This window comes from Delphinapterus leucas, chromosome 8, assembly GCF_059928025.1.
Source record: "Delphinapterus leucas isolate spDelLeu-1000000601 "Yukka" chromosome 8, BTC_Dleu_Yukka2, whole genome shotgun sequence".
NCBI classification, from domain to species: Eukaryota; Metazoa; Chordata; class Mammalia; order Artiodactyla; family Monodontidae; genus Delphinapterus; species Delphinapterus leucas.
In genome coordinates, this window is record NC_143136.1 from 29211920 (window position 1) to 29226127 (window position 14208).

The following is a 14208-nucleotide window of genomic DNA, read 5'->3' on the forward strand; positions in this document are numbered from 1 at the left end:
CATAAAGCCAGTTCTTTGAAAACGTTATATAATAGGATGTGTTTAGCTATAAATAACAGAAAACCTGCTACAAGGACTTTTAGCGTAGGGGTTAATTTGTCTCATGTAACAAGATGGAGAATCAAGCAGTTCCTAATGTTGGTTCAATTCCTTAGTTCTCTTGGTTTTTCGCTCTTAATCCCAATAAGGCTGGGCAGCTCCAGCCACTGAGACAGTATATAAGGCAGAAAGAAGGAAGGCCAGTGGAAAGATGGCACACTGTGGTGTCCCCTTTTATGGGGAAAGCAAAGTCTTCTCCAGAAGCCCATACTCTCCCCATGTTAGGGTTGAATTGTGTCCCCTTAAACAAGGTATGTTGAAGTACTAACCCCAAGTACCTCAGAATGTGACCTTATTTAGAGATAGGGTCTTTACAGAGGTAACCAAGTTAAAATGGGTCATTAGGGTGGGCTCTAGCCCAATGTAACTGATGTCTTTATGAAAAGAGGAAATTTGAACACAAAGATGCACATACAGGGAGAACACCACGTGAACAGGAAGGCAGCCGATGCCAAACCAAGGAGAGATACCTGGAACTGATACTTCCTTCATAGCCCTTGGAAGGAACCAACCTTGCCAACACCTTGATTTCAGATTTCTAGCCTCCGAAACAGTGAGATAATATATTTCTGTTGTTTAAGCCACCCAGTTTGTGGTGTTTTGTTATGGCAGCCCCAGCAAACTAATACATTCCACAAGACTTCTATTTACATCCTATTGGCCAGAAGTGTGCCCCTGGCCACCCCTAACTACAAGGGAGGCTGGGAAAATACGTATGTAGCTGAACATAGTCCACCCAAAGCATTAGGATTCTGGCAGCAAATTTAAAAAGGAAGCTGGGCATTGGGTAGATAAGCCAGAGCATTTTCCATAGGGGAGAGAGTATTTGCTTGGTGGTGCTAAGACGTGTAGCTCTCCCTCCAACACAGCTCAGAGATTTGAATTAATGCTTTGGCGTGCTGACTGATCAGTGGCAAGAATACAAGGGGTCTGCACACTAGCACTGACGTTGCCACTACTTGTTAAATGGTTTCAAGTTGCTTTAGCAACTAAGCTTCAGCTTTTTTATCTGACAAATGGGAATAATAACCTATACTCTGAGCATTTTAATGCTAGATAGAACTGTTGTGAGGACCAAGTAAAGTAGCAGATATGCAAGTACCTTTGAACTTACATATAGTATGTTGTAAATAGTCTGTTCAGATATAAAAGGATAATTAAGGAGGAGGTAGTTCAGCTTCTATGTCTTGGAAATGAAGGAAAGTTGAAACAAAACAGACTTCTCTTAGAAGTTAGAGGAAGTGAAAGGGGAATGGTGGTTCCTCTAAATCTAATTCTTACCAACAAGAAAGCACCAATTGTGAAGTGGCAGTGACATCACAGGGCACAGCCCCGTTATCTCAGAGTAAATAGGAGTCAGGCGGGTGGGTGTAGCCAGACGGTACTGGCTCTAGGCTTCAGGAAGCCATTTTTAACAAGTTCAGAAAAAGAGAGGTGATGAGTCCTTGGCCTATAACAGTGCTTCTCAAACTTTACATGCACACAAATCACCTGGGGATTTTGTTAAAATGCAGATTGCAATTCAGTAGGTCTGGGGTATGGCTTGCCCTTCTGCAAGTCTCAGGTGTTGTCAGTGCTGGTGGTCCAAGGATCACACTTTGAATAGCAAGATCTACATCTCTGAAAAGGAAGCTGAACCCAAAAAGGATAGGAATTTTTCAGAACTGAAATTCTGACAACATATTGACAAATGACTCTACTAAGGAAAAAATTGTAAGGAATCTAGAGATACTGCCTTGACTGTCTTAGGGTAGCTTCAATAAGCTCAGATTCTAAAAGAATGTGTAGAAGTTGGAAGGAGAGACATATAATCAAGGAAAATTGTAAACAAATGGTATAGACTTGTCTAGAAGGCATTAGAACGGAGTGAGCGGTTATTTAAAAGTTATTTTAATGTTATTTTAAAATTAGTTAAATTTTAAAAAGCAATGCTAGTGTACCCAGGAGATAGACCCATAGCCAAGAATCCTGTTTTCCTTAGTACCATGTGTATCCTTATAACAATCTATTTTGGGGTTTACCAAGATCCCCTCCTGGGTCAGATTGTATGTTGAATCTTGACACCATTTCTTAGCAAAATTCTAGAATTAATTATTAAACTAATAATTTGTATGGATCCAAAAGGAGAAGCCACAATACCCTGGAACCAGCATCTATGCCCCAAGATGGAGTCAGGCCAAATAGCCCAGTGTCCTTGTTTAAGTGATGACCTAGCCAGAGGTGCCATATCTTCATCTGGCACCATTATCTTTCTGCCTTCAGAACTCTCCTTAGTAATATTTTAGGGTGGGTCTACCTCCAGCAATTTTTGAAGGACATTTTCACTGGGTATAGAAATCTAAATTGACAGTTATTTTCTTTCAGTACTTTGAATACGTCATTCCATTGCCTTCTATTTACAATGTTTCTGTTGAGAATAAAGAGTTCAATCTTATTTTTGTACTCTTGAAAGTAAAATACCGCTTACTTAAATGCTTTTCAGATTTTTTCTTCGGTTGTCAGCAGTTTTTCTATGAATTGCTTAGAAATAGTTTTGCTGTATTTATCCATCTTGGAGTCTATATCTCTTTGTAGTCTGTGGCTTTTGATGTCTTCTGTTTAATTTTGGAAAATTCTCAGTCATTATCCCCTTCTCTCCTGTTCTCTCTTTTCTCTTTTACAGAATCCTGTTATACATATGAGAGAATGTTTCATGTTGTCCCCTTGCCATTTGTGCTCTTCTTCCTTTTCACCATCTTTTGCATCCCCAGGCTTTTGCCTGAATATTTTCTTCTAACCAACTTCCAATTCTCTCTTTATCCGTGTCTAATCTGTTGTTAAACTGTGGATTAGGGTGTTGTACAGAAACAGAACCAACAGGAGATATATATATATAGATATCTATCTATCTATATATCTTGTCATTTAATGTCATGATTATATTAATGACAGTTATTTTAAAGTATCAAAGGAAACCATGAACAAATTAAAAAGACAACCCACAGAATGGGAGAAAATATTTGCAAACGAAGTGACTGACAGGGATTAATCTCCAAAATATACAAACAGCTCATGCAGCTCTATGTCAAAAAACAAAAACAAAAACAAAACGAAACAAAAAAAACAAACAACCCAATCAAAAAATGGGCAGAAAATCTAAACAGACATTTCTCCAAAGAAGACATACAGATGGCCAAGAGGCACATGAAAAGATGCTCAACATCACTAATTCTCAGAGAAATGCAAATCAAAACTACAATGAGGTATCAACTCACAGTGGTCAGAATGGCCATCATCAAAAAGTCTGCAAACAATCAATGCTGGAGAGGGTGTGGAGAAAAGGGAACCCTCCTACACTATTCATGGGAATGTAAATTGGTATAACCACTATGGAGAACAGTATGGAGGTTCCTTAAAAAACTTAAAATAGACCTACCATATGATCCAGCAAGCCCACTCCTGGGCATATATCTGGAGAAAACTGTAATTTGAAATGATACATGCACCCCAATGTTCACTGCAGCACTATTTACAATAGCCAAGACATGGCAGTAACCTAAATGTCCATCAACAGAGGAATGGATAAAGAAGATGTGGTACATATATATAATGGAATATTACTCAGCCATAAGAAAGAATGAAATAATGCCATTTGCAGCAACACGAATGGACCTAGAGATTATCATACTAAGTGAAGTCAGACAGAGAAAGACAAATATCCTATGATATCACTCATATGTGGAATCTAATATTAAACATGGTACAAATGAAGTTATTTACAAAACAGAAACAGACTTACAGATTTTGAAAACAAACTTAATGGTTACCAAAGGGGAAATGAGGGGTGGGAGGGATAAATTAGGAGCTTGGGATTAACATACACACACTACTGTATATCAAATAGATAATCAATAAGGACCTACTGTATAGAACAGGGAACCCTACTCAAAACTCTGTAATAACCTATATGGGTAAAGAATCTGAAAAAGAATGAATATATGTATATGTATAACTGAATCACTTTGCTGTACACCTGAAACTAACACAACACTGTAAATCAACTACACTCCAATAAAATTAAAAAAAAATTAAATTGTATGTCTGATAATGACAATGTCTGGATTTCTTATGGGTCAATTTCTACTATCTGATTTTTTAAATCCTGGTTTTGGGGAAGCTTTACCTTTTTATGCCTCTTTCTTTTTAATTGAGTGCTGGACATTAAGTATAAAAAATTTTGTAGATTAGTTCAAGGTTCTGAATTATCTTTTTGCAGAGAGGATTTACTCTTTTCTTCTGAAGGGAGCTTGACTAGGGGCAGACTACTTTACTCCAATCAAGTATTGTGATATGTCAAAGCCAGACTTCAGTCCTGGTAAGGTATAGCCTGTTTCTGTCCTCCACATCTTTCCTCCCTCAACCTCCTGGTCAACTCTAAATGCTAATATTTATACTTCCAGCCTTTTGAATTTACTGAATCCTTTGCTCATCTTCCTTTTCAGTTGTGTTTTCTGCTCAGCTTCATAGCCTCTCAGCTTTCTCTTAGGTAATTACTTCCAGTGGGATAAAACCATGCTGATTTATTTATTTATTTTTTTGCGGTACGCGGGCCTCTCACTGTTGTGGCCTCTCCCGCTGTGGAGTACAGGCTCCGGACGCGCAAGCCCAGCGGCCATGGCTCACGGGCCCAGCCGCTCCGCGGCATGCGGGATCCTCCCGGACCGGGGCACGAACCCGCGTCCCCCGCACCGGCAGGCGGACTCCCAACCACTGCGCCACCAGGGAAGCCCCATGCTGATTTTTTAGTTTATCTCTTTGGGTCTCCTTTCTTTCCAGGATCTAGGCTTGATGAGTTATTGCTGCATTGTTACTTCATAATATAATTTTTATATTTTGTCCAGATTTTCCAGTTGTTCTTTGGCATAGGGGAGGGCAGGGTTTATCCAATACCAGCTAGTCGACCTTTGCTGGAAGCACACATGATAATTTTTAAGCTCTTTCTAATATACAGCTAGTGCTGAGAATATTGAATTTAAGAGTGCTCACTACCAGAAGTGATGTTGAATCTCACTTTGGCTTAGATTTTAGCTCAATAATTCCTTATTATCTTGTCAGCTCATCAAGACTTATATCCTAGCATTTTGGTTGTTTTTACATAGAGAGAGTCTGACCCAATAATCTAGTCTGCCATATTACTCATGTTACTTTTTTTTTTTTTTTTTTTTGCGGTACGCGGGCCTCTCACTGTCGTGGCTTCTCCCGTTGCGGAGCACAGGCTCCGGACGCGCAGGCTCAGTGGCCATGGCTCACGGGCCCAGCCGCTCCGCGGCATGTGGGATCTTCCCGGACCGGGGCACGAACCCGTGTCCCCTGCATTGGCAGGCGGACCCTCAACCACTGTGCCACTAGGGAATCCCTCATGTTACTTTTTAGTTAAATCTCTCTTCACTTAACATGTTAGTTCCAGAAGGACAAGAGTCATATCTCACTCATCCTTATAGTCCCATTCCCCAGCCTAGTGCTTGACAAAATAGGTAAAACTCAGTAATTGTTGAGTAAATGAAATGATGTGGCTTTAAATGAGACCACCTGGGCACATCTCAGTGGGTCCACCAGAACTGAAAAATATGAAGCTCAGTTTTGCCAGTTTAAAAACCAAATGACTACATTCACAGAAAGAAGATTCTCCACATTTGTTCATGCTAGGCAAATTTACAAGGAAGTAGTTTATAAATAGCAACATACCTTGATCAGTGCTTAATGGGAGACATAGCTAGAATGATAATGGATACCTTCTATATTTCTTCTTCCCTTATTCTTTGGTACTTCTGTCTTTTCTTTAAGGCTAATAGTTTTCTGTATTACGTTTCCTGTGTTTTAATGTCTTTATTCATACTTCTCCTCTGGAAGTAGAAGAAATAATAAACAAGTAAGTAAATAAATAGAATCGATACTACACGTTTACAAAGGGCAATCTTGTATAAGTCAGTCCACTCAGAAGACCAAATGATAGATCAGAAGGTTGCCATGGTAAAGACAAGTCAGAAAGGGGAAATTCAAGGTTGCCAAATAACTTACTTTCAAGCTACTAAAGTAGATCTCTTTCTAGTCTGTCTAAATGATCTTTAAAGGTCATTTAGCATCAGGACATCCTGTACCCCAGGTCATTATAAAAGAAACTCAAATTTAAAAAATTCTATTCTCCAGCTTCCTTTTTGCTAACTTTCCCAGAAAAGTCTGTTATTACAACACTTTGTGAAATGTTACAATATTCAAGATTACAGTCTCTCTTAAAATGTAACAAATGTAACAGTGGCTGTTTCCTGATAGACTATGTAGTACCTTATTTAAAAATACACATTCTCTCTGAATCACTCAGTAAAGTGGGTTCTTTGACAACATGTCTCATATACTTTATGTAGATTTTGGTATTAAAATTTTTTTTAAAATTAATTTTAGTTAATTAATTTATTTATTGGCTGCATTGGGTCTTTGTTGCTGGGCATGGGCTTTCTCTAGTTGCAGCAAGCTGGGGCTACTCTTTGTTGTGGTGTAAGGGCTTCTCATTGCAGTGACTTCTCTTGTTGTAGAGCACAGGCTCTAGGCATGCAGGCTTCAGTAGTTGTGGCACGTGGGCTCAGTAGTTGTGGTGCACAGGCTTAGTTGCTCCGTGGCATGTGGGATCTTCCTGGACCAGGGCTCGAACTCATGTCCCCTGCATTGGCAGGCAGATTCTTAACCACTGTATCACCAGGGAAGCCCAGATTTTGGTATTTTAATTACAGAGAATTTTGCCAGGAGCCTTAGATCTTTTTTCTTTCAACCATATTTGACATCATTTGAGGTAATGCCACTTCCTCCTGCTTAGGTCAACCCAACAGAAGCCAGCACAAACAATAGTGTCCTAACAATACTGGAGAAGGAGTAATATTGTTTTTAAATTTTACTAAAAATATTTTGTATGATCTTTTTAAAGTTAGTTTTTAAAAAAGCTTGTGCTTATCATAACAGATATTAGATTCTCTACAGGGTGATCAGACAAATGTTCCCTAAGAATTTATAATCTCAAAAGGGCAATGATGCACATGAACATGTGGAAAGGACAATAACACTTAAGAGGGGTTTAATAAGAACATCCTCAAAGATCAAGAATCGATATTGCAGAAAAGCAAAGGATAGGTTAATGTATGGCACAGAGGAGTTGGGTTGAATCTCACATCTGGGCAAATTGGGTGGAAGGAGTGAGCCCCTCTGAGTTATACTCACTGTTGGTCTTCATCAAATGGGATTTCCCTAGCTTCCCAGCAAAGCAGAGGAGCATGTCATACATGGGAACCAGCTTGGGCATGACCAAAATGTGATGACGCTGATGATCGCTTAGAACAATTTTTGAGCGTTGCAAAGCAGTAGGGGGAGATGATGAGAGCTGGGAGAGGGCTGTGAAGCATTCTGAGGTGGACACTGAGGCATTTCCTCTGGCCCCTCCCGTTTGGACTGCATAAATGGAAGTTTAGGGCATTTGCCTTGCTTACTCCTGAGAAAAGCAGTAACCAGTATTAAAAATTATGACTCAGCTGACTCTTCTAACCATTCAGATAAGCATCCTTCTGGTAAAGCAAAGTCGGTGAAATGCAAATGAGCAACCAGTCAGCAAAAAACTGCTGCTGACATTATTAATCTTCCAAACTACCCAGATCTATCATCCACATAAAAACTTATCATTGGGCACTTGTGGAATAGGTATCCCTCACTTAAAGGAATGGTCACTGTCAGCAAAGTTAGCCGTCCAGACTTTCTATCAAATCAATCTTATCCTCTCATTGATTTCCATTACCAAATCTGAGATGCATTCTGCTGTTAAATCCCATTAAATGTGTACCAAACCCTTTGGAAATGGCATATGTAAAAGAAAAATGATAATATCCTGATAAAACATTGACAGTGATATTTATACATTAATAGTAATGCTGTGCTGTATTCACCATGTCACAATAAAAATTGTTCAGGATGAAACATAACACAGTCCTACAAACTGCCTCACACACTGCAAAGGACAATAATCCCTAAAACATTAGCAACTTAATTTCTCACTAGCTTCACAACTGTCTTGGCATTTCTATCATTACATAGTCAAAGGAATTCTTCTTTTTATTATTTAAAATCTTTTCTCATCTTCTACCAGTCTCTTTTCCAAAATCCTTGTCCAGAAACCCCTGAATAGCTTGTGATGCTATTCTCAGATGGGAAAAATTAGCCAGCCAGACTCAGTCATAGTGGTTTATCCCAGTGCCTGCTGGGATTTCCCCATCATTGGAGCAACGGGGCATCTCCTGGAAGGAATATTGTTGAGGGAAGCAGTGGACCTGTCAAAGTAGGACTAGATACTTCAAATGCTTTTTATAACTTCTGAGATACAGCTCTACTATCTGACATTGTTTACAGTGGTAAACATGTCTGTGTTTACCATTCTATTTTCAACCTATGCACTTTGCATAATATATGTTAAATGACCAAATGTTTTGCATAATATATGCTGAATGACTGAATGTTTTGCATAATATATGTTGAATGGCTGATTGAATTCAGTTGATGATTTTGTTTTTCATTGGAGAATACTGACACTTCTAAGTGCTCGTAGCTCAGGCTGGAAATGTGGCTGCCGTCATTAATCTCCATAGGAATTATGCGTCATAGGTCATAATGGCATTAAATGTCCAACGTTCTAAGGTCTGGACAGGACGTTCCTGACAGTGAACTTTTGCTGAATTCTTGAGTTCCTTCTCTTTATCATTGCGGTGAGTCAATTTTTTATTAAGCAATAAATAGCCTGCCTTCTTGCATCAGAACAACATGCCCATCACTGGTCATGCACCCCAGGTATTCCCCTTAATCATTTTAGCATAGCCCACTGCAATGCAACGTCAACATTCAGGGTTGACTTTACCATCTGACTAAAAAAATAAATGTTTTTATTAAGCTATAACATACCCACAGAATTCTGAAGAGTCAGTGGCAAGATTGGGATGTTTTCTGGAGATCAGCAGGCTACGTGCCAAGAGTTTTTGGTTAATTCACCGAGAAAAGGGTTTTGTTGTTGGTGGTGTTTGTTTTTTACCCATCATGTCCAGAAACCTCAACATGGAAGAGTCTCAAAATTGAACACACCCAGGGAGTCAGACCCATGCTCACTGAACTCACGAGGAACACACGTACAACTAAAAGGACTTTGTGTGGACAAAAACAACCAGAACTGTCACAATGACCACCAGGCTCCTGTGGTTGTAACCAGCACATTCCTTCCCTGCAGGCAGAACAAGTGGGAAGCCAAATTATGAGCTGAAAGTAAGTAGAGAATGAAAACAAGAAGAGATGTGTATTCTCAAGGAATATTTTGTCCAGGACATGAGAGGCCTGAGGAAGCTGCCATTTTTTTTTCAATCATGAAATAACTCTCTGGTTGTATGTATGTATGTATGCATGTCATTGTATGTATGGCCACATACATTTCCTTTCAGATTCAAACTGTCTCTCAGAGAGTCTTTGGCATTCTTTGGCATTTCCATTTCCATCTCCTTGTCACTCTTATTTTCTCTGATACAAACAAAGCCTGCTGCCTAAGCTCACACTTTGTTCCACTATAGTAAGATTGTAAAGAGAAGCAAAAGTCAATGGTATATGAAAGTATTATTAATGATATGGCCACTTATAAATTAATACCCCATTCAAACACCTCTTTTAAACACCTCCCCCCCCGCACACACACACACACACACACACAATGATGGTGAACATTTACAGCACAATGCAAACACATTCAGTTCTATTGCAAATCTTGCAAAAGGTGTAAGGTCAGTGAAAGTGAGGTTGGTAAAACTGGCACATGAGGATCTACCGAGTTAAACACATGAAGGTAAAATCAACTGGGCTGATGACTATATTGATACTTCAGAAGAGGACAGTTTGAATATCAAAGAACTAATTGAGACCCTTGGGAAAACTGAAGAAACTCTGAAACATTTTTACAAAAAGTGACCCTCTTTTTTATTATTCTCTGAAAGTCAAATATGAAATAAAGCATGTTGTAAGGTGCTTCACAATGCTTAGGAAAAATTTAAGCCAACAATAATCATCTTGATTTATTATTTATTCATTCTATAATTAGCACATGGTTGTACTTATCAATTTTGTTCAATGTAGGATAGAATAAATGTGTTTTTAAAATGTTGAGTTTTATTTTCAAGACAAGTCCCCAGCAAACCTTTTTTCACTAACTGCTCTAAAATTTGGTCCATGTTTTAAGTAGATTTACTTTGAGGCTTTCCCAGTGCTAATCACAATAGGATATTAAGGACTTTCTGTACTAATGACACAGAACTTTTCTAGTAGTAACAGTCTAATGTCTTGATTGTTTCTATTTGCATATTGAATTTTTACTATTTTGTTTATAAAATATCCTCATTTCTCAGTTCTTGGGGGGTAACTTGTTATTTACTCTTAGGTGTTTCCTACAGGATCACTTCCAAAGGGTGATACTTTAAAAAGTATCATCAGTATCTTCTAAGGCAACCCATGTAGAGGACATAGACTTTGGAGTCAACCTGGAGCCAGACCTATATTTAAATCTGCTTTTGCCACTTGAGAGACATATGACAATGGGCAAATTATGTGCCCACTCTGAACTTTGGCATCTTCATCTGTGAAAATGGAGCAGTAATAGCTCCCTCACAAGATTGTGGTGAAGATTAGATGTGAACATGTGTAAAATGCCAGGTACAGAGAAAGCATTCAGTGTGCAGTAGTTGTAGCAGTGCGCTTTATTTTTGGTTTGCTTGGCTGCCAAATTTCCCTTGTGATCTTAATTTGTTGATTATTTTGTACATTCGGATTCTTTCCGTGTGCTTTGCAATGTGAACCTAGGGTCTCTAGGCTATTAAAAGTAGCTAAATATGACTAATACTGAAAATATGCCTTTAGGAGCGCCTTGTTACATAAATCTCTTAGAATTCTAATCTATAAAGCTTTGAAAAAACTCATAATGAGGTTTTTAGGATTTACATTGTAAAATTTTGGTTGAGTTCTTCTATAAGTTGGATGGCTGATATTTACATGTGAAAAACCTCAATGGAAGCCTCCCTCTCCACACCCAAGCAATTCTTATAAACAAGTCTTGACTTAAAGCCAAGAAACTCAAGTCTTTCACCTTGCAGAGAGCCCCATGCAGAGCACAGTCTTGGAAGTCAGGTGGTCCTGGATTTGAACCTCTGTTTGGCTGCTTCCTGGTTGTGTGACCTTGACCAACTTAGTATTTCCAAGCCTGGGTATCTTTATCCATAAAGTTGGGGATAATAAAAATACCTACGCTGGGGCTGCCATGAGGATGAAATAAGACACAGCATAGAAAATGTTTATGTGCCCATACAGCTTGGCACATTGTGCTAAATATCCTCAAAGTTAACAGGTATGTCATAATTTGTTGAAAATGGTAATAGTGTAACACAAAGAAAATAAAAAACAAGTTCAGTTGAGTCTCAAACAAATTATGTTCTTTGGTCTTGCCTTGCTTTTTGCCTCTTGCGTTTCCTACATTTAAGATCCTTTCCCTCCCCTGGGTGGTGGTGAGATGAATTGGGAGACTGGGATTGACATATATACACTAACATGTATAAAATAGATAACCAATAAGAACCTGCTGTATAACAGAATAAATAAAATAAAATTCAAAAAAAAAAAAAAAAAGATCCAGGCTTCCCTGGTGGTGCAGTGGTTGAGAGTCCGCCTGCCGATGCAGGGGACACGGGTTCGTGCCCCGGTCCGGGAAGATCCCACATGCCGCGGAGCGGCTGGTCCCGTGAGCCATGGCCGCTGAGCCAAAGATCCTTTCCCTCCCCTATTACTCCTGAACATGTCTTCTGCCCCAGTACTTGTCAGTGATCTCTTCCCCATCCCCACACACAATCAGGATAGCATGTTGGGTTGCAGGGGAAGACCTTATTCCAAACTGGCAAGAGGTTTCTACATTCTTCTTCTCTAAGACTGGTATATCCCCCTACAAGCCTGATTGGTTCAGATATTATTTAATTTACTCAGCTAAAGTCAGAAGATAATGATGGCTAACATTTAGTATTCACCTATTAGCACCAGATACACTATGCTAGGTGAGTTAACAAACATTATAAAATTTTGATTGTTCGTAACAATCAGGCAAGGCAGATACCACTTTTCCTGTGTCTGAGAAGGGTAGCCAGAGGGTCTGAGCCAGTAATTTGCTCAAAGTCACACAGTAGTAAGTGGCAGTATCAATGGCCATCAGGATCAAGTTAATGCATTAATTGGTATGTGATGGCTCTAAATGGTTTTCTACTTCTGGGAAAGGCCCACGCAGACTTCTCATACTGGCACTTATATGTGTGCTATCATAATATCACTTTATTCGTGTAGGACTTTTACCCTTTTCATACCATTTATCCCCTAGCACCACGAATGTGTATAATACATAATGCTAAATGTACCAAGATCCTTGTACATTCCATGCACACACACTTACAGTACATTCACCAATTATACACTGGATGCTGGAGATCTGACCAACAGAATTCCAGACATCAAAAAGCAAATAAACTAGACTTTCCTCAACTCAATAATCCCCGTTTAATTTCCCCTGGCAAATACTGAACTTCAAACTGTGTTTGTTCTATAAAGTAGAACTTTCGAAATATTGTGATATGGAGTCCCACATAGTCAGAAGGAGAGACAGCTGAGAAGGGCGATTAAGGTGGATGTGTTTCTTCCATTATGAGTTGAATTCAAGTTTCTCATTTCAGAATAAGTACCAAATTCTGCAATCATTCCAAAAGTGGAAGTTCAGCTCACACTGCATCTTGGGGAAGCTTTAACCACACTAACCATTTAAGGTCAAGCAAACAACCGGTCAACCCTCACAACGTGCGTAGTTCAGCTAAGAGATAATAGGCTCTCTATCTATACATCTCTATATGTCAGCGCCATAGCGCAATTCAGGTCCTCCTCTCACCACCGTAGCTAGGCAGACGGACACCCTCTCTCCAAGCCGCATGGGAAGTCTCACGTTTAAGCCCCCAAGCAAGTTGCCGGCTCCTGCCTGCACCCCACGTCTACAAGGATTCCCTCTATTGTCTTTAACACACTCCCCAGCAAAACGTCCAGTTCCAATCAACTCTAACTGCGAGTCTAACCCCCGCCCGGTCCCCGGCGTCGGCTCAGAAGGCTGGGCGGGCGGGGTGGGGCGGGGCGCGGCGGCACGCACTGGGGCGCCGGCGGGGCTGGGGGCGGGGACTGCGTGCGGCGCGCGAGGCGGGCCCCCGCCGCTGTTTTCGCGTATTCCCCTTTGTTCTGCTCCATTGTGTGGCGCTTCCTCCTCTGGCGCTTCTTCTCGGCACCCTGGCAGCCTGTGGGGAATTCGTGAAGGGGCTTTTGGTGACTTTTTCTTTCTTCCGCCCTCCTCCCAAACCCCCGGTTTATTTCTGAGGAAGTGAGGAACTCCTCTGCGCTGCCCCGCCCTCGCGGTTCCCTGCCCTCGGGCCTAGAAGGGAAGCGGAGTGGGAAGTGGCCTGCCCTCCTCCCCACGCCGGCTTCCTCGTCCTCCCGCCTCGCTCTTCCTCCGGGAGGCATCCTAACCCCGCATTCTGGACTTTCACCTCCTAACCGGCCGCGTCCACGCCAGAACGGCGATACGCGACCCTCTCCCCTCTGAGGGGCGCAGGCTCCGGCCGCCTGGGGCTCCACCTGGCACCCAAGCGAAGGTCGGAGGCCGGCGTGCGGCCCGAGCCCAGTCGCCTCAGCGTACCGGGAGCCGGTGCAAGTGTCGCCGCGACCCTCCCAATCCCTCGCGCTCGCGCTCCCCGGGCGCCGCACGGCCTCTTCATCCCCCTTATATAGCCCTCTAAAAATAGCTCGCCTCGCACCGCCTTGTAAGGCAGCAGGGAGATTCGCAGCGTGCCAATCCGCGCCCTCCGCCAGGGCCAAGCCCCGCCCCAGGCCCTGCTCCACGCTTCCCATTGGTCCTCAGTGACTTCATGAGCCCCCTGTTTACCATACATGGTCACACGCGGCCTAATGGACGCCCTCCTCCGAGATCCCACGGCTGCGCGGAGA

The 14208-nt window shown here is 41.2% G+C and overlaps 2 protein-coding genes across 2 annotated transcripts in view; one reads left to right on the forward strand and one right to left on the reverse strand.

Annotated features, from left to right (window-relative positions):
* Window positions 1–7236: 7236 nt before the first annotated feature.
* Window positions 7237–14140, reverse strand: LOC149748526 (uncharacterized). Its single transcript, XM_089916466.1, has one exon. It carries the CDS (start codon window positions 14110–14112, stop codon window positions 13285–13287), a length of 828 nt encoding a protein of 275 aa, XP_089772592.1. The 5' UTR covers window positions 14113–14140; the 3' UTR covers window positions 7237–13284.
* The window catches only part of KLF7 (KLF transcription factor 7), a 116749-nt gene continuing 115987 nt past the window's right edge, over window positions 13447–14208 (forward strand). The window contains exon 1 of the mRNA XM_089916463.1: window positions 13447–13530. The gene's annotated coding sequence lies outside the window, so the exon portion shown is untranslated. The remainder of the gene's footprint in view (window positions 13531–14208) is intronic.

Coding starts and splice junctions, on each gene's coding strand:
- LOC149748526 (XM_089916466.1), bottom strand. CDS start 14,112: ATGGGAAGCGTGGAGCAGGGCCTGGGGCGGGGCTTGGCCCTGGCGGAG.